The 25853-nt window shown below is 48.0% G+C and overlaps 1 protein-coding gene across 1 annotated transcript in view; it reads left to right on the top strand.

Moving 5' to 3' along the window:
* Positions 1-25853, top strand: part of LOC144937470 (uncharacterized) — a 51042-nt gene that overhangs the window by 9783 nt on the left and 15406 nt on the right. Inside the window, exon 3 of the mRNA XM_078864718.1 lies at positions 10786-10890. Within this exon, the coding sequence (XP_078720844.1) occupies positions 10786-10890 (105 nt within the window). The remainder of the gene's footprint in view (positions 1-10785; positions 10891-25853) is intronic.

The following is a 25853-nucleotide window of genomic DNA, read 5'->3' as shown; positions in this document are numbered from 1 at the left end:
TCGTCTCCCTCACTCGACTCAGCGTCGGCCCGAAGCAGCGATGGCATCGCCGGTCGCACCCGTGGTGACGCGGCAGGCACTGTACTCCCGCCGTTGGACGCGATGCTTAGAGCGGCCACGCCCTCAACAGCAGCTGCGGCGATGGCGGGAGTTTCAAAATGTTGCTCCGTTGAAATGGCGGGAAGGCGCTGTGGTCGTTGGCTGCTGTCGCCTCGTGGCGGTCCCGCAGCCCCCAGCCGCGTGATGTTGTCGAGCATGGCGGCTGCGGCGTACAGCAGCTCGGCCAGCTTCGCGTGCGCCTGCCTCAGCCCCTCCGTCGACGGCTCCCCTTCCTCCAGCTGCTGTGGCGTGGGTGCACCCAGCCCCGGCTGCTCGATGGCATCTTCAGCCATCTCGGGCCCTCCGACTGCAGCGGTGTCCTCCGCCCCTGGTACTCCGACTCGAGTCGTCCGGCGTGTATCCATGTTCGTACTTTGTTTCACTTCTGACGCCAGATGTAGTAACGCTCACGACTCGTTCACACCGGAGTTGGAGGCACACTTGTTTATTTTACACCAACGTTGTGACATACACATTTGAGGGGGTATCGGCCCCCTCACCCGTCTATCTGAGGACACACCTCTCTAGCTAACCCTAGCCTGCCTCTGAGTCCTCCACTAATGGGCTAGGGGAGGCTATCTTGGCCCGACACTGGTCAGTCGGGCCCGGTACCCAGAGTCCAGACCAGCACTGGCTCTGGCTCTGGTACCACGCCACTGGCTCGAGCCTGCGCGGTCCTGATAAGGACGGCGTACCAGGGGGAGTCCAGGGCTCTATCTCAGACGTCTTCCGCCTCCTCTTCTTTAGCTAAACATCACTCCCGAGCCCTTCGATACAATCCCCTTTTATACCCCACCCCTCCCTGAGGGGTGGGGCCCCGGGGGATCATAACGACCGAATCGACCCCCCAGGGTGTCTGGCGCGGACGTCGCAGAGGGCACCTGCTTGTGCACACATGTAGCCCCGCCTACTGTGTTTGTTTACCATAGGCTGCCATGCATAACGGGCTCTCTCTCTAACACCCCTACATATGTAATAAACGACTGGACCACGATGTCTGGCTCAGTGTCCTTTATTATTCGGTTCGTGCTGTACACCCACACGGCTGTCTTTACTCTGTAGCTTCTCCACGGTGCTGACTCCAATGTCGGCCCGATCCACAACAGCAGCTCTGCTGCTGTTTCTCTCACACAGCCCCCCTTGGCTGTACTCTCTGCTGCTCTTCTCCCTCCGCAGCTCTCACAGCTTCTTGCTCTCTCTCTCTCTCTCCGCAGCTCCTCCTGGCAGCCACACCGCTGCCTCTAACAAGCAGCCCCCTCTCTCTCTCTCTCCGCAGCTCCTCCTGGCAGCCACACCGCTGCCTCTAACATGCAGCCCTCCTGGCTGTCTCCTCCCCAGCTGCACACCACTCCGCAGCTTCCTCTTATCTTCGGGGTTGGCTCCCGATGGCCGTCGGCGCCCCCCCTCTCCACACTTGCCCGCGTGGCCTCACTCTTTTCCGCTCACACCCCGACTGCCTTCCCCTTCCGGTTTACCCGCTTAAAGCCCCGAACCTTCCCCCCACGTCACATGACTCCACCCCCCGTGACGTCACCTCCGGAAGGTCGCCTACGCCCGCATTACACCACCCTCCCCCGTAGAAAAATCCCAGCCGACCTCGGCTGACTAATAGCAAATCGTAATGCGGCGAACCGAGCTTCCCCCCCTAAAGGACACTAAGCATATAATGTAACAACAAGAACAACAACAACGCAATTAACATCAACGAACGTACAAAAGCATGCAATAAATACAACTGTAAGAAAAAAATAACAAGACAGCAACAATCAACGAAACGTAAGCGATTTGGAACGTGTGCGGGTCGCCGGCCCGTCCCGGACGGTCGGCGGCCCACTCGCAGAACGGGAACGCGATGAAAGTCGAGGAATGACAGGGGGTAATCCCCCTGTCGTAGCCGGAAGTCCACCGACGTCCCGTGTCCCTAAAGAGTTAGTCTTGGGCTTGTCCTGTGACCGTGCCCGCAGCTGGGTCGGAAGAGCTGCAGGGCTCGAAGGTCCCGCAGACCTGGCAGGCGTCCTCCGAGCAGGGCCCCTCGTCCCCCGCAATGTCACGGCCGGCCTGTCTGGAACAGGTACGACAGGCGCTCTAGCGAGATCAATGGACGCAGGCAGGGGAGAGTCAGCAGCAACAGACCCCGGCAAGGCAACATTGGGGGATGACGCATCATGTAAGGGAGCAACATATGGTTTCAAGCGCGACGTATGCACAACCCAGCGACGAGACCCAATCTGGACGCGTGCTGACTGTGGGTTGGGAACCGCAATGAGGCGTACGGGACCATGCCAGGGTTTGTGCAATTTCGGCGAGGTCCCCGGACGTACCTGTGGACAATGAAGCCAGGCTAGGTCCCCAACCTTCCAAGGGCACTCCCCCTCAGACCGTCGCGCATATCGCTCGTTCCGGGCCTGGGCTTTGGCCGTAGCCACGCGGGCATTCTCCCGCGCCTCCGTGACTCGGCGAACCGTGTCCTGAATGTATTCAGGAAGTGGTTTACGAGGTCCCTTCACCCCAGTTCCCAATTGCACATCCACCGGCGGCACGTTTTCCCGACCATACATAAGGTAAAACGGCGAATATCCTGTAGCCGCATGAGGCGTCATCCTGTATGCCGAAAGCACCCCGGGGATGTGCAGATCCCAATCTGATTGTTGTTCACTCACGGTATGGCAAAGCATGGCAGACAACGTCCTGTTCAGCCGTTCAACCATACCATCCGTCTGCGGATGGTATGGGGATGTCCGTACTTTCTTAGTCCCAAGGCCCGCGCACACTTCCGCCAATAATTTAGAAGAGAAATTCCTGCCCTGGTCCGTGAGGAGTCTCTCAGGCGCCCCCTTATCCATAATATACCCAAACAAAAAGGCGTCGGTAATGGCCGCGGCCGACTGATCGGGCAACGGCCAGGCCATCGGCCAACGGGAGAGGTACTCAACCCCTACCAGCAAATATTTATTACCCCTCGCCGATGGTGGAAAAGGTCCCAATATGTCCAGCGCCACCAATTCATTGACTCGAGACACCTGAATCGACTGGAGAGGCGGCACGTAAGGATGTTTCGGCGGCTTACGTTGTGCACACGCAGGGCACGCGCGCACGTGCCCTACGACATCTGTCGCCATGCCGTGCCAAAAATAATGACGTTGCAACGTCAACAAGGTCTTCTGCACCCCTAAATGTAAGAGAGTGTCACAATGGAGGGTTCTAATCAACTCGAACCGCAAGGACGTTGGTACCACCAGGCGCCAACGTTCCTGGAACCCCTCCCGCCACATAAGCAGACCATCTCGGAGAGCGGTTTGCGGCCCCACAGCCGTACTCGGACTCCCATTGTCCTTAGCAGACCGCTTCCGCAAGGACACCAATGACTCATCCATCATCCGTTCCCGGATCCAGACAGACCGCGGCAGATTCAAAACCCCGTCAGCCGGTCCCGGCTCCATCGGAGTGTCCGACTTCTCGACGGCCAACGTGAGCGGCTGAGGGGGGTTTGGAATCGGCGAACACCTATGCGTCCCCGACTCACATTTACAAGGGGCGCGCCGCGGTAATCTGGAAAGTGCGTCAGCGTTCGCATGGCGCACTCCCTTCCGATGTTGAATTTGGAAGGAAAATTCCTGTAGCGTGTCCAACCAACGTGCCAACTGTCCGGATGGCTGGTCAATTTTAAGGGCATATTGCAAGGCCGCATGATCCGTACGCACAATAAAAGAACGACCGTAGAGGTATGGTCGAAATTGCCGTAGGAAAAAAACAACCGCCAATAGTTCTCTGCGAGTGACACAGTAGCGGGTTTCCGCAGGAGACAAGACTCGGCTACCATACGCCACGACACGCTCTACACCCCCTTTAGACTGTGATAACACCGCCCCAATACCTGTGTCACTCGCGTCCGTATCAAGAATGAATGGGTGATCGAAATCGGGATAATCCAATGTTGGGGCCGTGGCCAATAGATCACGCAGACTCCGAAAGGCCGCCTCCTCCGGCTGTCCCCAAACAAACTTCCGTCCTTTACCCGTAAGGAGATGCAAAGGCCTCGCAATCGTCGCAAAACCCGGCACGAATCTTCGGTAATACGAGGCAAATCCCAAAAACCGCCGAACATCCCCCACGGTGGCCGGAGTCGGCCAATCCCGGACGCACGCCGTCTTTTCCGGATCCGTGGACACTCCCTCAGCGCTCACGATGTGCCCCAAATAGCGGACGGACCGTTGCAGTAGGTGACATTTCTTTGGTTTGAATTTCAATTTGGCAGAACGCATCCTCGTGAACACTGTCTCCAGCCGCGTCAAATGTTCATCGAATGTGCGGCTGAAGACAATGATATCGTCCAAATATATAAGACATGTCTCCCACTGCAACCCCGTCAAAACGAGCTCCATCAATCTTTGAAATGTAGCAGGGGCCGCATTCAATCCCATCGGGAGACAGTTGAATTGAAATAACCCCTGCGGCGTACGGAATGCGGTTTTCTCCCGTGAGGACTCGTCAAGGGGAAGCTGCCAAAATCCCGAAGAGAGGTCCAGTGTGGAAAAGAACTTAGCCCCCGACAATGCGTCGAGGGAGTCATCCATACGCGGCAGGGGGTACGCATCTGCCACCGATATCTTATTCAATTTGCGGAAATCAACACAAAATCGCAATTTGCCATCCTTCTTCTTAACCAAAACGACTGGAGCGCCCCATGGGCTGTTAGATGGCGATATAATGTCCGCAGCCAACATGTCTTCCACTGCCCCCCGTACGTGTTCTCGCTCCGCAGGACTCATCCGATGCGAATTTAATCGAATAGGGGCAGCATCGCCCGTCTCAATGTGATGGTAAAGCAAGGAAGTGCGGCCCAAATCCAAATCATCGGAGCTGAACACATCGGAATATGTCAACAACAATTTACGCAGCGCACCACGTTGCTCCATGGACAGGGAAGAATTTTCGTCACATAAATGAGCAACCCAACGATCATCCGAACTCCTTGGCTCGGAAACCCCAGCAACAACTCCCCGGCTATGTGGACAATCATGGGTCGCAAACGCCGTAGTGGCATGTGCCACAACCGTACCGGCCGGGACACGGACGTTTTCTCCCCCCGCATTAAGCACCTGTAAAAACGGTAATTGATCCGGCCGGACGATGGTCTGTGCCCCCACTAACGCCAACCCGGTTGATATCGTGGCGGACGGTGACAACAAGACCCCTACTGCTCCTAGCCGATCAGGCAGGGGCTTCCGATACCGCAAGGGTATAAGCATCTGTGTACCAGGTGGGATGTCCACAGATGCGACGGACAGCGCCTGCACTTGTACGGCCGAAGCAGGTCGCCCCCAGGGCGACGGCAGGAACGAGATTTGACGGCCCCCCGGCAGTTCAATACAATTCTCATTGATTTTGATCAAAATGGGCATCTTAGCCAAAAAATCGGTGCCTAACAAACAAGGAACCGCCAAAGATCTCGATATCAACACAACACCCGAGGCCGATACATCCCCAATAGATATCTTAGCATCCACCTGACCCACGATACCCATGCTACCCCCGTTCGCAGCGACGCACGACCCATAAACCGGACGCACAGCCCCCGACGGAATGCCCAACAGATGGAAAATGACATCCGATATAATAGTCGCAGACGCCCCCGAGTCAACCAAAATGCGCACGTCCACACCTTGTATGGACCCCGGTACAGTGGACGAACCCGTAGCGGCCGCGACAACTCTCCGTGCCAATTTGCGCCACTGCGTAACTGAATGAAAAGGCCCCGTCGATGGCCTTTCTTTAACAACAACAATAGGATCGCGCAACACAGGTGGTGGGTGAGGTGGAAAGCCTTGCCGAGTGTCTGGTGCGTGCCGACATGCCTGTTTCGGAGGATCTTTAGCCGACTTGACCGGTGCCGAGGCCTCCTGCTGCGGCGGAGCCGGGAAGCGGGCCCAGCAGTCTCTGGCGTAGTGGCCCCTACGCCCGCAGCGGAAACATTCGGCCTCGTTGCGCCGAAGCGCAGGCCTCGCCTCCTGACGGCCCCGTTCTGGTAGCACCGCGCGCGGTCTCGGCCCGCCGCGTCCCGTCCATGGAGCGGAGGCGGCCGTCAGTTGTTGAGGGCCCCGGTCATCCGGAACATAGACGGCCTGCGCAGGGTTCCACCCCAACGCCTCCCCTTCTTTGACGGGCCCCCCCGTCCACGCCGTCACTTGTTTCCAGCGACGGAGGTTGAATTGCGCATCGAGACACTTAGCAGCCATCCGGGAAGTTAGCTTCTCATGCCCACACACAGGCATGGGGATCCCTAGATCCCGAGACAGCTCCAACATTTTCCCTAATATGAGAGGCTCAAGCAGGTCCTGTGGCGTCTCAGGATAAGCTGCCATGGCCAGCTCCAGCACCGCACCCCTGAACGCCACGGGCGACTCCTCTGGTGCTCGTTGTCGTTGAGCGAATCGCCGATGCGCATCATCTGGTGGCTCATAAGCATCGGCCATTTCTTGAAAAACACCACATAAAGTTGCCTTCTTATCGGTCGCTATGGAACGGAAGAATCGGACAGATTCGTCGTCCAGGAGAGTCGGCAACACCTCCAAAGCCTCCGCATCGGTCCATCTTGCTGTGCGTACCGCCGCCAAGAAGCGGCAGGCGAACGCGCTCCAGTCCCCACCGACGGAAAATTCTTTAACTGTTGTAAGGTGGCGACTCCGACTCCTCTTCCCGCCGTCTTCCAATGGTGGTGGTTGTGATGGCAAATTCAAAATGGCGTCGGCCCGCGGCGTGGCCAAGATGGCGGTTTGGCGCCACGGAGCGCGCAAAATGGCGGCCTCTTGCCGCGTGGGCAATGGCGGCGGCAGGACAGGCAACGTGGCGGCCCGCGGAGCACCACTTGCATCATCCATCGTCCCTGGCGCGACGAGATGGCATAGATGCGCCAGGACGTCCTTAAGTGCCTCCAGTTGTACCGCCATCGCTTGCCATCGTTGATCCGTGTCTGATGATGTCGACGGACCCGCCACCGCGCCAACATCCTCCACTCCCGTTCCCGTGGTCTCCTCAGCCGGGCTCTCCTCCACCACCCCAACAGGATCCGCGGTTGGAGGGAGTTCGTCGTCGTCGGACGAAGAAGCCGATGCAGGCGCCGGATTAACTTTCTTCCTCACTTGTTTCGACATGCCGTTGCACTTCCGACACCAGTGTAATAAACGACTGGACCACGATGTCTGGCTCAGTGTCCTTTATTATTCGGTTCGTGCTGTACACCCACACGGCTGTCTTTACTCTGTAGCTTCTCCACGGTGCTGACTCCAATGTCGGCCCGATCCACAACAGCAGCTCCGCTGCTGTTTCTCTCACACAGCCCCCCTTGGCTGTACTCTCTGCTGCTCTTCTCCCTCCGCAGCTCTCACAGCTTCTTGCTCTCTCTCTCTCTCTCCGCAGCTCCTCCTGGCAGCCACACCGCTGCCTCTAACAAGCAGCCCCCTCTCTCTCTCTCTCCGCAGCTCCTCCTGGCAGCCACACCGCTGCCTCTAACACGCAGCCCTCCTGGCTGTCTCCTCCCCAGCTGCACACCACTCCGCAGCTTCCTCTTATCTTCGGGGTTGGCTCCCGATGGCCGTCGGCGCCCCCCCTCTCCACACTTGCCCGCGTGGCCTCACTCTTTTCCGCTCACACCCCGACTGCCTTCCCCTTCCGGTTTACCCGCTTAAAGCCCCGAACCTTCCCCCCACGTCACATGACTCCACCCCCCGTGACGTCACCTCCGGAAGGTCGCCTACGCCCGCATTACATATATAAGCTGAGTTGGGGGTGTAAGAAGGGCGCCTTAATATGCACATTCTTTTGTTTCGGCGCTCTTCTTACACCCCCAACTCAGCTTATATATAAGCTCCTAGCTAGGCAGTGTCTCATTCTTCACCTGAAGACGGCTGCTTGCGTTGTAGCCGAAACGTCGTGAGAATTATTTTATTATGTTTTATTTTTATTATTGTATTACTTCCCTTCTACGTGACTTTACCGAAAAAACCAAGAAGACACATGTAGATTGTATTCTACGCCTCTAAATTACGTTTTTTTTTCAGGTTGCACACATTAAGCGTTCGGTTAAAATGTTCGACGCATATCCATATGCAATGTATTTTTTTCTTTTGTACAACAACAATAATATTGCAGGGAGTCACGCAAGCACAGACACAAATGTCTGCAAAAGCTGCATCCCCACGACAGCGATTTTGTGGGGATATTGCACACCGCTGTTGCGTTACATTGCTTGTATGGTTAAGGGAACGAAACAAACATTAATAGCAGGTAGCAAGACTTGTGTGATGTGCCACATGGCACAAAACGTAACTTGCTCATTTAGAACTCAGCGGGGGGCTTTCTTGTGACTTCATTATGTAAAAATGTACAAATAACAAAAAAATGCGCAAATAAATAAAGGCGTTGTGAAAATGGTGACCTTTAAACTGTTCGCTCTTGCTTAAGGGCTGGTTGAAACAGCGAGCTTATTAAAAAAATACCTTTCGCCTCTCGCCGCAGATTCCCAATGATGTACTGTGTGGTCTTGTTAACGCTGTTGCGTGCTATTGTGTATCATTCTGGAGCAATCGGAGAATTAAGCCAGGGTCGGAGGTTAATTAAATAAACATGATAAGGTTTTTAGAGCTGCTTTGTACCATATGTGTAATCATGAACAGTATTTTTATTAATCGCACTTGAGATTGTACGCTTGTTACTTAGTTATTACAATCCAGAGTAATCTTTTAAAAGCTTGTGTTCTTGGAAATATGTGATTTAGTAATTCTGTATTTGATTGTGTATGCTTTGAATTATTTCATGAAGGTAATTTGATAATGTCTATTTGTTACAGTTTTGGCTTAATTTATTCATCAGTATCAAAACACACACCACTGGTTGTCTTGCATGCTTATTTTCCAGCATATGCCTTTCAAAGTTTCGTAAAACTGAAACACATCTGTCACGAAACTCATTTGACAACAAATATTACATTTTCGAAAGTGCTACCATATATCAGAGAGCACGCTTTTTAAATAATGTGTCAAACTGCACGCATTTGTTTTGCCAGCTGATGGGGCATTCTCATTGGCTGCAGAGTATGTTAGCTTACAGATTTTATAGCATAAATGTTGACACCAGGCCTTAGGGACTTCCGTTGCAGCTGTCTTCATGTCTATCAACGAGCAGATGTTTTTTTTTTAATGTGCTTTTCGCTGTGATTTACATACAAATGGAGAAACACGGGCCGACATGGAAATTCAATTAGATCTGGCAACCCTTTATGCTTAGAACTGCATCCACCTGTGCCACTGCCATGCTCTGCTGACACGCGCGTAAGAAAGCTCATCTACCAATGTACAACCATGCATTCTGCTGTGGTAAGAGTTTTGTTTAATATTTAATTCCCCCTCACCCCCCCCCCGTGGTAATTTTCACCCCTGGCTCACATAATTCCCCCCCCCCCACCCCTTAACGCGGCGTTTTGGAGTTGAGCTGGTGGATCGCGCGCGGATCATCGTGTATCGAGGTGCAGCAAGCGTGCAGTGCTGGTGGATGGCAGTACAGCAAGTAGATTGTTGACCTGTGCTCACTTATCTTTTAGCCACTTCCGATTATCACGGTCGGCTACGTACTGTGCGAAAGAAATTCAACATACACGTATATATTTTTGCATGCATGAGTTTTCTTGTGACACTCATTTTCACCACTTGAAAAAATATTTGATAGATAAGGAAGTTGAAAAGTACCCTCAGCAGGATCTTCCGAACAAAGCACTAATTAAAACATAATCACCGTATTCATCAACTCTACCTTTGCCACGAACGTGGTGGGTTTCCTTAATTTGCCTTTGTGCACCGCTGCCAACACAGTCCTTTGATATTTTTCGTTATTCAATTTGTGATTAATTTAAATAAATTAACTTTCCTCGAAATATACACGGTATAAGTTCTGTGGACATGGTTGACACAGGGGTATGCCCACATACACGAGAATTCCTCATTATCGTCATCAGCCATGATACTACCACTGCTTGGGAAGGGCTCCTAAAACCCTCTCCATCTCTCATGGCTCCGTGACGCCACAGTTCGTCTCGCTCCTGCATATCTGCCGCCTTCATTTGGTTGCCACTCCACAAATCGGTCTCGACCATAAACCATCTTAGTTTGTTTTCTGGTTTGGCTATGTATGGTGCAAGAGCAGTTCAACATGCATGCTGTTCATACATCCTAACACTGCGTCCTGCCCAAACCCATTTAGTTTTCTTAACAGTCAATATGGGTGGTATTTCAATTTTCTTTTTCATTTGTGCTTATGGTTCTCTCTTTGTCTCGCATTGTAACTCCAACTCCACATCTCTCTACGCTTTCGTTTTCAGCTCCCGCATGTCACACAGATGATATGCATTGATTTCCAACTTTATAATTTTTTGGGGAAAATGGCAATGTTATTTTTTGCAATATCAGGTTACATTCTCCAAAAGCACTTCCAACCTCTGCTCTTCATTCTCCTCTTTCATTTAATCATTTTGATTCCCGTCCACATTCAATAACTGCCCTCGGTGTACGTCCTCTGATGTGTGTTTCCATTCGTGTCTCTCCAACAAATATCTTCACGTGTTTGGCAGGACGTGAGTGTCAATCGACGACAGAAATGTGTAACAATTCGACGGCTCTATTTTATTTTCCCCAATAGGGCCGACTTGTTCTGTTCCGAGAGATCGGTGTGCATCTCTCCCGTGTACGAATGGTGGCACCTGCATTGAGGTCCCAGGAAGTTTCGTGTGCATCTGTCCTAAAGGTGAGGATGCTGCTTCTTTAAAAAACAACAACACATAATAATAGGGTTTTTCCCCTTTTTTTCTGGCAACAAAACTGAAACCTTTTTACAAGGAATCATGTGTGCATTAACCACAATACTTGTGGTCAAAATGCAAAAAAAAACACACTCTGATAATATATGCATTGTCCTTTAAACAGCTTGGTCCACACCAGAGACGGCTTTCTTTTGAGCCTCGTCTCAATTGGTGTTAGACCAGAGGACGCCAAAAGGCGTAAAGCTGTTGCCAGAAAAAAGGGAAAAACCCTATTATTATATTTTGGTACTGGCAAAGGAGGTCTAATGATATAAACCACAAAACACATGCGTAAGCTGACTTGATATTTACAAGTGCTTGCAAGAGGCATTTTGCACTGTGGCTACTTCATTGCGTTTGTAACTAAGTCCAAACATTTGTTATTGCACACTCTCATGAGTCCAGTCGATCACCAATGAACAACTGTTTAAAATATTTAGCAAAACTGACTCAGACTCAAGGATGGATTCCAAATATCTGCCAATAGCTGGTTTTAATTGAGGGCATATTGTTTTCTGTGACATGGTTTGGAAGCGTGGACACTGACAAAGAAAATAAAAACCACTCAGGAGAATACAAAGAAGTATGTGGAGACATCATATTGCCTCTCTTTGTAAGTCAAAGCATATTTATTTGTTTCAGGTATATGGGTATATTTATGTGTCAACTGTTGATTGACTTTGTCTTAAATGAAGGTTAATTGATAAAACAAATTGCATTGCAGCATTTTATCTACATGTATATATAACTGCAATTGATATAAAACTCGACGTATAACAAAATACATTTTAAACCATTAACATTTGAAACTTTATTTTGAAGGTTTAGCATTGAGAAGTGTGTTATGATTTAGGCACTGTCAAGATGGGCTCAAATGAAACTGGAAATGGTCAGGGCAATTATTTTCGGACACACAAATCATGGCTCGTACCGCATTTGTGTAATTTAATCACATGGAAGCATCGGCAAACTTACAGTTTCATGTGTGCATGAAAAAAATATATTGTTGTATTTTGAAAATCGTGTCACTAAATGAACTACGTCTTATAATTCTCACTGTTAGCTTGGAAAAGCTTACATTTTTGACCATGGGAGCCAAGCTTTGTTATTTTGTTAAACACATTATTGTCACGTGGTGCATAACATGGTGATATTTTCTTTTAATAATTGCTAGTATTGCTACCACTCATGGATCATCCCAAACATTATATCTTCAGTAATCGAGGTTTTTAAATATATTAGCCATTATTCAACTATACCATTTTAAACAATTAGCTGTTCAGTTTTGTTTTTCTGTATTTTTGAAAATCATTAGCTCTTCTTGATATTGTATTTCTGTCCAATGCTAATTTATTAAAATAACATAAAAATGCTTGTTTTGTCTTAATATGGCACACAGACTAAATGTATTAACGCAATCCGAGTTCGCAAATATGAATCCTGCCCGAATATTTAACGGTACAATGAACAACAATAATACTATTGACGTACAGCCTTTTGCGAATACATTTCTGCACGAAGCCCTCCATATGGCAATGTTAGTTATGTTTTTTTTACCAGACTTCACCACACTGGTCAGTAAGTGCCATGCGTCATTATTCGTTCAGATATACTACATGGCTGAGAATAAAAACCAGGTTTCTGAGTTCATAGTGCAAGTGCATGACCACCTCACCGTCACTCTTTCCTGAGTGCATATACACGTGTACGCATGTTTTTGCCCACTGATGACAGAAACTAATTTATTGCATTTCCAGGAAAAGTTTACAGTAACAATGATATATGTTTACTTTCAGAAATTGCGAAACAAAACGTGTTTGGTTTACAGACGCATTGTAATAAAACTTTCAAAACCCACATCAATTTTAGATTGAAAAGCATATACTATTTAAGTATGAGCAATCGAACATTCGTGAACAAAACAATATTAACAGTGCCGTTGGTCTATTCACGGCTGTAGTTTCTGTAGCTACTCATTTGTGCCATAATCGAGCATGGCCTTGTAATTGCTTGCAACGGCCTAATTAGGCTCGGAGTAATGACACCTGGGATGGTGCCTTCCTCTGGGCTCCGTTTTGTGAGAGAAAAAAAAACAAATCATGTGCACTTTCATCATGCGTATGAAAATCATACCCGACTCAGAGCAGCACTTATGCCTGCGTTTCACCATTTACAAAGTTAATTTATCATTAATGTGCCATGAATGTGTTGCTAACAGTGCAGAATCAACGTAGAATGTGCCTCGCTGTGGAAATAATAATGTTGCATTATTAGTATGTGTAAATATTATGTATGTATGAAATACGTTGTCATCTGTATGCCGAGTGGTGTTGTGTGGTTTGAGTGTGTGACTCAGAAGGCATTGAGTTCAAATCTTGTTTGGGGCGTCGATTCAGCTTACACTCTCTCCTGGATCAATAAATTCAGTACCACTTGTGGAAAGGTGAGATTGCCGTCGTATGGAAAGACCTGTTCCCACCCGGGGAATGTGGAATTTCCACTGCTGGCACAGGCTGCCATTGCAAATCAACATTTCTGTAGTGTCCTTTGAGCAAAGATATATTTTCATTTGCTACATTAACAAAAATATTATGACATTTTTTACAATTACAATGCATTTACAAATATATTCTGAAAGCCCTCGGGAAGGATCCTGTAATTGTTGAATTCAGGGTTCTGTAAATATCGATTCAAATTAATGGAAAGTGTATGCTTTAAAATTTGTCATGCAGCATATGGCAAGTAAAATACTTGAAATCAAAGTATGTCTGTTTTCTTGGTTTTTTTTATTGACTGACAGATACCATACCAAAGAGAAACACGTACTTAATTCATGAAAAAAAACTTTTGAGATGCAATTCATTTTTCATTCTTCTGCCAGCCATGGTGGGAAAAAATATTGACATTACATCAGCTGTCACATCAACACACGTAAACTTGGCCATAATTCACGGCATCATTACGGTTATTTGATAGGTCATGCCATTTGAAAATCACACCCAGGTAAAACTCTTCCAGAGTTGTGCTAAAATTATTTTTGATAGTAAATGACTGATCAAGTCTTAAATTTGCGCACATTTTCCTGCTCCAATGATATGACGGCCAGATTGAGTTTACAATCATTATCTTTTCATGTAAAGATTCACGAAATTATGCCTCACGCTTTGATGAGAGCATCCACTTTGGCGGTACCCATTCGTTGATCACTGCTCGGTGTTCATATCCAATGTATTATTTTCTGTTCGCATTCCTCAATTTACTGCTAAATCTTTCTGTAACAGCTGTCGCTTCGCTTGACCATTAGTGCATATCATTTCAGCATACGTTATCGTGCTCTCGTGAATTGGTGTCTCGTCTGCATTAATGGACAAAAAAAAAACTCTTCGGACAGTTAATCCCGAAGCTCTCTTTGATTTTGGTTGTAGATGCCAGAAAATTGAGGGGAGCAGAAAATCGTAACAAACATGTGTAGCGAGTCACTTCTGAGACACTAATAGTAGGAGGCAACACACGTTTATTCTACACTTTTAACACTTGTTCACACATGGGACAACTATACACGGGTCAGAGCAGCTGGAAAGCTGCCTGACTCATGACTCAGAAGACGAAGCACGTTGGGTTCCATTCCACCGACAGAGCAGCCCTTATCCATCCTCGGGACTTCCCTTTTATGCCCCCCGGCGTGGCCTGGCTCCGTCCTGGGCCACGCCCCCTTCTGGAACCCACCAGAAGGTTCTGGGCCACCTCCCACGTGTCCCCTGCCTGGCTCCGCCCTTGGCCACGCCCCCTTCTGGAACCCACCAGAAGGTTCTGGGCCACCTCCCACGTGTCCCCTGCCTGGCTCCGCCCTTGGCCACGCCCCCTTCTGGAACCCACCAGAAGGTTCTGGGCCACCTCCCACGTGTCCCCTGCCTGGCTCCGCCCTTGGCCACGCCCCCTGCTGGAATCCACCAGAAGGTTCTGGGCCACCTCCCACGTGTCCCCTGCCTGGCTCTGCCCTTGGCCACGCCCCCTTCTGGAACCCACCAGAAGGTTCTGGTCTATACTTCACATGTCCCCTCGGTCACCTTTGCCCCACATCCTTTACCCTGGCCTATCACGTGCTCTGTAAGCCGGCCGGGGTGCTACGTCCTCATATGCCCCTTTTTGCAAGCAGCCAGCACTACGCACCCGAGTGACCCACTCCGTGGCGTTGCATGCTCTGCTGGTAGAACGACTGCGACTCCCTGCTCTGCTGACAGGTCGGCCGTTACGTGCACATTTCCTCTCTCTGTCAGTAACCAGCGCTACGTGCCGTAGTGACCCATTCTATGTCACTACACATGTACATAGTCCTTTGCTGTGTACTCTTTGGTGACCAAGCTAATAGCATTATCGCAACACACTGGCCACGGGCGGCTGCTCAGATGTCAATGTGGGATCTATGTGACACTGCCTCAGCGCTCTGACATTGTTGTCCCCAAATGCGATGTGGGCAATTGTAACTTTCAATGCAGCAAAACATTACCGTATATGCAGACCGTGCAAAAGTAACGGCTTGCATGGGCGTATACACATGTATGCCGTGTTTAATGACAAAAAAATTGGCCTCTGCGCTGTTCGGCACCGTCAAGACGCCTTGTTTATGATGTTGACCTGAACTGAACTGGAAACTTTTGATTTAAAGCTTTCGTGACTGCAGAGATTCATCTTCTTGGTTCTTTCGGTAAAGTCACGTAGAATGGAAATAATAAAATAATAAAAATAAAACATAATAAAATAATTTTCACTATGTTTTATTTTTATTATTTTATTATTTCCATTCTACGTGACTTTACCGAAAGAACCAAGAAGATGAACTGGAAACCTTACAGGCCGCCTGAGCCAGCCAGGCCACATGTAGAGTCATTGTTTTTATTGTTGACCTGAACTAAACTGCAAATCCTTTTCGGAAATTTCAGAAATGCCCAAGTCAATAACTGTCATTCTGCTCTCCAAACCAATTGTGTGTAATCTCAGTGTCATGTTTTGTAACTGCAGACATATTAATGTTTTCCTGTAGGTCTATGATCAGATTCTCCTCTGTCCTGTAATCCCCTCTTTAGTTTCACCCACGGGGAGATGCGATATCTGATCGATGATTTTTTTGTCGTGGTCAGATCGCGTCAACGAAATGTGTGTCGTAAAACCCTTCCCCACCTGACACAGCCAGTGAACAAAGTTGTCACGTGATGAACCCACGTGCCGAACAATGACTCCTTCAGCACATCGGTGTGTTGGAGAGTAAACTCGCAACGTTTGAATCATCAACAGAAATCCCCACAAAACTATTATGAATCATAATATTGGTTGCGAAAGCCTTTATATTAAACACACATATCAATTAATTTGGGGATCCTACAAATCTGTGCCCAATTGTGTTTCACCCACGTGTAACATATACATATAAGATTTATATCAAAGAGAAGACCTTAAGCTCTAGTTGCTATAAGATGGGAAAAATCCAGTTTCTAGCACTTGTATTTTTTTTTAAACGGGGAGAATCTGCTATGCAAGAGCAATGTGGTGCGTGGGAGGTGATTAGCACGAGACGCGACAAGCCAGTGCGCACACGCTCTGAGACACGGGCAGATCAGTACTATTGTAGGGGTGTTAGAGAGAGAGCCGTTATGCATGGCAGCTTATGGGAAACAAACACAGTGGGCGGGGCTACGTGAGTGCACGGGGGAGGTGCTCTCAACGACGTCCGCACCAGGCAGCCCGGGGCCCCACCCCTCAGCGGGGGTTGAGTATAAAGGGGGATGTGTCAGAGGGCTCGGAGCAGAATGTTAAAGCTAAACCAGTGAAGACCGAAGATCATCTAGCTAGAGCCCTGGACTCCCCTGGGTCGCCGCCCTTGTCAGGGCCGCGCAGGACCGAGCCAGCGGCGTGGTCCCGAGAACCAGAGCTAGTGCTCTGGGACTCCGGGTACCGTAGCCCGACTTACCAGTGTCGGGCCAGACAGCCTCCCCTAGCCCGTTAGTGGAGGACTAGGAGGTAGGTCAGAGATAGCTAGCAGTGTATTCCCAGCTAGCCGGGTGAGGGGGTCGATACCACCTCCAGTGTTGTATGTCCGCGGTTGTGACAACTGTTGCGGAATAAATACGTGTGCCTCAACCCCGGCGTCCAAGACTCCTCAATGGTATTACACTATTACAATAATTAGTTGAACAAATCAAAGAAAAGCAATAGCTCGCAGTGCGTTTAATAAGCGTGGGTTGCTGAAAGTTGCCGATGTCGTCACAGATGAGCATTTTTAGGATTCCTACGTTTCGGTGTGAATGTCAAAGGCTACAATAGCCAAATCTCAACTAAATAATTGAATATCCTACGAAGAGTAGCATCAGAAACGTCCAACATTCGTCGTGAATAAAAGTCTATGTTTCTGGATTATTGCACGTGTTAAATGAGTAATGTTACCACCAGAAACGTTTGAACAATGCCTTTGAAATATCTGGTATGTGCTTTCAAGTAAAAAAAAAATTATTTGGTTACATCGTCCTATTTGTTTTTCTTTTAAGGAAATGGTAAAAAAAGAAAATGGTTTGTAAACTCGATTTATTTGAGTGTGGGTTGATGCTCTTGAAAGAAATATATTTATGTAAGTCACGGTGCTGAAAACGCATTCAACATATACAGCGAATCGTGAAAAACCACGACAATCTTGCACCCAAATTGTATGTATAATCTATCTCTTTTTCAACAATCGCTTTTGGCCAGTTTCAACCCACTCATTTCAAATAGTTATCACATCCTGTAATGTTATTGGCCACACAAAGATATTGGAACTGCTCAAGTGATGCCTTCTCATGTGGTACCAACAAGTGATATATTTGGTCTGGGTGTCATCATTGGTGGTTATCAATGTTTGAGTTCAGCAAATCTGGCTGTGACGGTCCCACCTGATGACGGAGACTTGTGTTGCCTCCGAAACGTCGTGATTTTATTATTTTATTTTTATAAATTTTATTTTCATTTTTTACCTACGTGACTTTACCGAAAGAACTAAGAGTATGAGTTCAGGATCCACTACTGCTGGCTCAGGAATCTGACCTGTGACCTTCCCATCCACCTCCAGCCTCACCTGAATATAACATGTGATGAGCCAAGTTATGTCTGGTCTCCTACAACAGGTTTATACGTTTTGTGGCACGCACCAAAATTGTGGAAGGCATATGGAATTTGCAGCTCCAAATAAAAATTATTCTATGAAATAACCTTTAAACACCCACTTTAATTTGATGTGAGTTTGAAATTCTATGAATGTCTTTATATCAGTCTTGCCTTTTTCCCTCTTTGTATAATGGTTATATGAAGACCAATTTAATGCTACTTTTATTCTTCTTGAGCGAGAGTAAAAAAAAGAATACTTTGCTGAAAATATTTTTACAACTTTGAAAAAGTAGGGTCTGTGTCAGGAATGTAATAGGTGCGGGTAGACCAGGGCTTCTTTCGTGACGCACGAAAAAATGGGAAAATTTAATGTAGCAGTAAATGTGAGACACGGGATTAAAATGCAAAAAAAAAAAGAATAATTCTTGATGCCATAGGCTCATTGTATCACCCAGGATACCAATCTTCTTACATTCGACCTCCGATTTGTGCTGCAACATTACGCTCCCTGGACATATTTTAAGTGTGCCGGTCTCGTAAACCAGGCCAAAACGGGATGACGGTAGCATACCATGAGATTATATTAAGTTGCCAAAACCGCCAAGCAGAGAGAGAGAGAGAGGTCTTTCACACACCTATTGGTGCCGTGTTAATGAATTCAGCTTCACAGTGGGAGATGTACGACTGCTTCCTGCTGATTACACTGGTCTAAAGCCAAAATGCTTCCAAAATAAATGTAGTCCAACTTTACTAATTCTAGGTCACTGAGAATGAAATGATGCTTAAAATTGTTGATTGGCTCTAGTTTTAAGATATGGCTACTGGGTCAGACTTGGGAATGGTGGAGGATAAGTGAGTTATCAAGGGAAGGGATCTCAATTTAAACCAGAAATTACTCAAATCCATCTTTGGCTGAATCTATGAATACATCTATGACTGGGTTTGGACAGTACTTGCTTTTTGAGCAAAACAATGAATGATGCAATCTGAACCTGGTATTGCGTCATACATGCTATGCACTGCATCATGTTATTCCCAGAAGTCATGGATGATGCAATCATAACTAGGCTTACATCCCTCTGCTGAACAAATTGCCGTATATCAGCTCTAGAAATCATTGAGTGTCGTGCTCTTTTATTTGTCAGTGATGGATTTTGCGAAGAGACACATTTCTGTTGAACCAAAGTGAGCAGAGATTCCTCGTACGTGTGTGAACAAAACAGATAACTTCTGCAATGTTTGTGGTAAAGTGAATTTTGCATATATAACCTTGTTGTAACAGCTCTCTCGCTGGTTCAGCAGTTCCACTGCTGGATTATTTACTTTTCCCCGCATGAGGACGACCGCTTGTGTTGCGATCGAAACGTCGTGATATATAATTTTTTCTTTTATTTTTCTACCTACGTGACTTTACCGAAAGAACCAAAGAGTATGGATTCCTGCAGGCACGAAAGCTTCAAATCAAGATAGAATTTTGCACCACAAAAGTGCAGGATAACCACTATGGTTAAGAAAGCTTATCACCTTTATTTTGGCTGCAAGAGTTGAGATCCGGACAAGATGTGGGCCCCACATATGCTGCAACACTTGTGCAACAAATCTTCGCCAATGATTGAACAGGAAAAGGAAATCTATGCCTTTTGCTGTGCCAATTATTCAGAGAGAACCAACAGATCATATCAGCAATTGTTACTTCTGCATGGCGCCTCCAGTTGGGAAAGGTGTGTCAGAGAAGAAAAAGTGGACTGTGCATTACACAAACATTCCATCAGCTATATGCCCAGTACGCCCACGGAGGAGGACTGCCAGTTCCTGATGCACCAGAATCATTCTCACTTGAGTCAGACGAGAAAGAGGAAGAAACTTCTAGTCCTGAACCATCAAGGTCACATGACCCAGATTTTCTCCCATCCTCCTCCTTTGAACCACACCTTATAACACAAGGTGAACTGAAAGACCTTGTCAGGGATTTGGAACTACCCAAGAGTAAGGCAGAGCTTTTGGGCTCCAGACTGCAGCAGTGGAATCTTCTGGAAGGTGATGTTCGGGTTTCCATGTTCCATGACCGTCAAACGGATCTTGTCCCATTCTTCTTCATGGAAGGTGATCTTGTAGCCTGCAACAACATCGATGGTGTGATGGCAGCCCTCAACATCGTTCATGATCCAGATGAGTGGAGATTGTTCATTGATTCATTGAAGATGAGTCTTAAAGCTGTTTTGCTGCATAATGGCAATGTTTTTGCCATAAATTCCAGTTGGTCATGCAGTCCATATTAAGGAAACCTATGACAACATGAACCAACTTTTGAGGTGCATACACTATGACCAATATCAGTGGCAGCTTTGTGGCGATTTGAAGGTTGTTGCTCTCTTGCTTGGTCTGCAGACTGGATACACAAAGTACTGCTGTTTTCTCTGCGAATGGGATAGTCGTGTGAGAGATTCCCACTACATCAAGATATATTGGCCACTCCGACAGTCAGTGGAGTCTGGGAGGAAAAGTGTTCAGCATCTACCATTTGTTGAATCGAGGAATATTTTGTTACCACCCTTACACATCAAGCTGGGTCTGATGAAGAACTTTGTCAAAGCCATGGACAAAACACAAGCAGCTTTCAAGTACCTCCGTGGAAAATTTCCAAGGTTAAGTGAAGCTAAGATAAAGGAAGGTGTCTGTTGGTCTTCAGATTGGTGAACTTCTTCGAGATGATGCATTTGACAGTGCACTGCGTGGCAAGGAAAAGACGGCATGGAACACCTTCCCGTTAGTGGCAACACATTTTCTCGGAAACAACAAGGCAGACAACTACAGGGAGTTGGTGGAAAACCTCCTCAAGGCATACAAAAGCCTTGGTAGAAACATGTCACTAAAGATACATTTTTTCCACTCTCATCTAGATTTTTTCACACCGAACTGCGGAGCAGCGAGCGACGAACATGGCGAGCGATGTCACTAGGACATTGCAACAATGGAGAAACGCTATCAGGGCAAATGGAGCCCATCAATGCTTGCAGACTATTGCTGGACAGTGAGATGCTCCATTTAATGAATACAAGAGACAAGCTAAGAAGTGCCGAGTAGACACTTATAAATTTAATTTGGAGCTTTCGTGACTGCAGGAATTATTCTTTGGTTCTTTCGGTAAAGTCACGTATAAAGGTAAAATAATAAATTTATCATTCTCAGGAAGAACGTAATCAACCAGGTAGGGTGTTGACTGTTATGTTATCCGACTTTCTGTTGTATTACATTACATTTCTAAGTATACTAGATTTGTGTTTCTATTTAATTTATACCTGATGATGATTGCTTGTGTTGCAATCGAAACGTCGTATGCTAGTATTTAATTTAATTTATTATTTTATCTTTATACGTGACTTTACCGAAAGAACCAAAGAATATGTACTTATATATACATAATAGTGGTTTGTCTTTTTGTTTCATATATTTTATTTATATAACCCTTTTTCTGATTTTTTAAGTGTTACTGTAAATGAACAGGACAGGTGACATTATCATGTGAAGCAACCATAAACCCATGAAAAGACCTAAGTTTACAATTTATGAGTACAATTCTACTATCGACACAATTTCCATGGACTTAAAATGTAAAAACTTTAATATCTTGGAAACAGTAGCCAGTCAGTTGTATTAATTGTCATATTTGAATTTAGCACATCAAAATCCATAATAAACAGCACATTTCATCTCTGAAGCAGATGACGTCTAAAAAAATTGTAGACCAGTGTTATTGTTTAAAAAAGTTTGAGGCACTTTTCATTAAAAAAACAACCCAGTAGTTAATGATGATGTCATCTAGTCATATAAAGTACTGAGTCTGACATCTTTATATATTAAGTAACTAAAGTGTTGGCTTGCTTACATCGTAGCACCGATATCCATTTTGATTTTAAATATAATCTGGCCAAGTGTAAGCTTGGTTGAAAGTATTTGGCTCACAACCTGAAGGTTCCGTCAGATCCCGGTTGGACATTTACTCAGCCTATCGTTCCACTGGCGTTCATATTAATGAGCATTATTTTGTGGTAAACCAACAGTAGTTATGCTACGGAGGGACTGGTTATACTGGTAGGAACGAAGTGGACCAGCCTACAATAGATTATTTCGTCCGTCCGTCCGTCCGACCGTCCGTCCGTCCGTGTAGCAACATCGCCCCCTACTGCAAACACTTGGCAGGACCCTACAAAAACCTTTCGACTCAGTGGGGCTTTCCTGGCTAAACAAGTGTAATAATACATTATGTTTATATTCTTTGGTTATTCGTTCCTACCAGCCCACCCCGCAGGGTCCTGTTTTTGATAGAAATGTGGAATTTCCATCACTAGCTTAGAGCGACCAGTGGAGATAATACCCACCCTTTTACTTGTTTGAGCAAGAGGAATCTGACTTTTGACATGACCTTCGTGGTATTTAATTAATATTTTCCTATCTTTAGTTTTGCTATCAAAAATAGGGGAGCTTGGCCTATCCGATCGGAGTATGACACATGACAGCTCAGTTGCTAGGCCGAGGCCTGTTATTACACAACTTTCCTTCAGGTGAGCCACACTCACCCGAGGTCAAGGATTTGCCACGTGAGAAAGAAATGTTTTCGTAACCTCTTAGACCACAAACCTATTAGATTGTGCAGACCTGAGCACTATTTATAGCCGCATAAAAAGCTGCTCACTTAACTGAGTATTAGACCATGAGTTGGCCCAGATATTCGTAGGCCTGCTTATATAACTATGAGATAATGCAGCCATTACATTTCTAACAGGAGGCATTGTAATGCAACGCACCCTTAAAAAAGGACACGTTTTAATTGATAACAGCTGGCCTTGTTCTATGGCAGTCCCTAGAAAAGCAGAGAACACACTGCAGTTACGATATATCGCTTTAAACAACTTAAAATGGACTGTAAACTAACACTGTTGTTCATTGCAATTAAAATCTTATACAAGCGTACGCTTTTTTTGCTTATTTAAGAATAATAACTTTAAACGCCCAGTCTTATCATCGAAATATACATTAAAGTACAGCACTGGGGTTTTCCTTTTCATGAATATCAAAGTGCCCCAGTGCTCTACTAAGTGTCGAGACATGTTCATCTTTGTTGGTGTGCCTGAACCAGTTGTGGAAAATCCACGTTTGTACAGACCATCCTCGGTTTCCGTGCTTTTGTCGTACGCCATTTTATAATAACGCACGCTTTGTATTTAGACCTTTTTTGACACACGCGAGGCAATTTTCGAAATAACATCATCCGCAACGCGACGTACGCCACCCTAGCTTGGCACCGCGACCCAATGGCGTTGCAAGCAGCCAGTGCGGTACGATAACTAGTGCGCTCTACCCTACAGCAGGGGTGGGGAATCTTTGTTCTGCCAAGGGCCATTTGGATATTTATAACATCGTTCGCGGGCCATACAAAATTATCAACTTAAAAATTAGCCCGTTATATTTGGCCAAACATTTAATTAACTCACCCCTAATGTGATGGCTGGAACTGCTTATCTTTGGTGAGGCGTGGTATTGATGATGTTGCTACTCGCAACTGCTTTTCCAGGTTTGCTCCTAGATTTATTGAATTTCGAGTCCCACCTGCGGTTGCCTTGGCAGGGCCACACCAAATGATTTCGCGGGCCTTATACGGCCCGCGGGCCGGACGTTCCCCACCCCTGCCCTACAGCATCTCGCCATGTGTATAGTAGCGCTCTTCCTTTTGTCTAGCGTCTCTCGTATTATATTGTGTGTACATGTATTGTATTGATATGAGCTAGGATAACATAGGCGATTATGTCTGCGGGTGTTAGTGAAATTCCCTAACCCCCTCCTTTACCACTATTTCTTATGGGAAAATTGCTTTTGACATATGCGATTTTTACATATGCGCGTTTTTCCAGGAACGCATCTATCGCGTATGTGTGGGGGTCGCTAGCCCCCGAGATCCCTCCCTCGATAATACTAACGGCCGGACTAACATCATCAATCGCCCCCCCGCTGCTAAGCGAACCGCCGCTAGGCTCCTCACCCAGGGTGTGGGAGCCGTCACCCGAGGATTCCCCTCCACCGCGGGTCCGCGTAGCAGGCATGGATAACCACGCACGCGCACACCCACACACAGCTCTGCACGGCACTCACCCAACCCTGACCACTCACGTTAGGATCGCGCACCTGTGTTACACACGTCGTGAACGTGCGCGCACACACGCATACAGCTCCACACGTGATACCCACTCCTGCGCCGCTCTGCGCCGCGCTGGCCGCCCACGTTACGATCGCGCACCTTGGGCACGCCGATTACGCACGCCGAGAGCTTACGCAAGTAACGAGCGCACGCAAGCGGGGCACACGCCGACACGACGACTCGTCCCCTCCCCCACTCGCGCGTGCACGTCAACACAAATATCGTACAAGGACGATTCTCCTCTCACACGGCTGCGTAGTCACGCCAACACACCAAAAGTGCTCTCCCCGGGCGTTAACGCACACACCTCCGTACCCGCACAATCGTACAGAGACCACGGCCTTTATGCGTACAACGACCACACACTCGCGAATGCAGTGCACGCTAATACCACGTTCCAAAAACACCCAACAACACGGTTTTGTTACTACGCTCGAGATTTTATTAGCCCTTGCTAACCAACCGAGCCACCCGTGTGTGTGTGCGGGACAGCAAGGCGCTTCTAACCCACACTCTGGTGCCGTGTAGCCCTATTCTATGCTGCGCTCTCTGCTAAACCGCTTTCCTACTCGTCCTTACCCCGAACTAACCCTCTCCTACGGATCCTACCCTCCGCTCTGAGGTGTTGTAAGGCGCGCAACACGATACCGTCTGTAGTCCTTGGTGACCTTGCGGCGCTCAGATCGTCCTGCAGACAATCTAGCGGCTCGCCCGATGACTCCTTCGTCGCTGACCCCGTGTCCAAACTCCAGAAGAAGAGAGTTCCCTACTGCCCCTGCGTTTTCTTTTAAACTATTCACATCAAAGGCTAGGAGCCCCCGTCCCGACCGCCTTGGTCTCTCGACCAATCCTGAGCCTAGGATTTCCCGCTCTTTTGCGATCCCGCCGGCCTTTGAACTTTCGACCAATCAGTCGTCCCGGGTCCTGATCCCAGCTATCTGCCTTGCTGACCTGTGTTTGTGTTTGTATGCGTTTCTAACTGCGGGGCTCTCTGAGCTCGCCGTGGTCGTGCGATCTCAAATCCGCCCACGGCGCCGCAGTGTTACTTGGCCTGGGAAGGGTCCTGTCCAATTCCCTGGCCCTGAGAAACCGTGGGGTAACCCCCCTAGGGGGCCCTCGGGTGAAAACTCAGGGTAGGTGACCCGACCACGAGGCCCTACGTGGGTGCGGGTGCGTGTTTATGTGGGGGGGGTGATGGGGGGCAGTGCGGCGGTGGAAGCCGGGCGGCTCCCTGGCTCGGCCGAGCGGCCCCGTCGCTGTGGCACCACATAGCCCCCCGGGGTGCCAGTCCCCGTCCCGGGTTGACTGGAGCACCTCGCCTGGGTTGCCCCCACGAGGTATCGCCGCGGGGTCCGCGGGATTCGCCCGGCCCTTGTGGCTGGCCTCGGGGGTGGCGGCTCCGTCTCCTGGGGCTCCGGCGGTGGTCTCCTCCTCCATTCCAACGGCTCCCCTCGGTCTCCGGCACCTGCGGGCTGGGGGACAAACTCAGAGGCGGTGGGGTTTAAGGGTCGCCGTCCTCGTCGCCCCCGGCTCCGCCCGGGGCCCCTCGGAGCCCGGGGCTCCGTGGGGCCCATATACTGCGCG

The sequence above is a fragment of the Lampetra fluviatilis genome, chromosome 2 (assembly GCF_964198595.1).
Source record: "Lampetra fluviatilis chromosome 2, kcLamFluv1.1, whole genome shotgun sequence".
Lineage (NCBI taxonomy): Eukaryota > Metazoa > Chordata > Hyperoartia > Petromyzontiformes > Petromyzontidae > Lampetra > Lampetra fluviatilis.
Note: the sequence above shows the minus strand (reverse complement) of the source record. Positions and strands in the feature narration are given on the sequence as shown.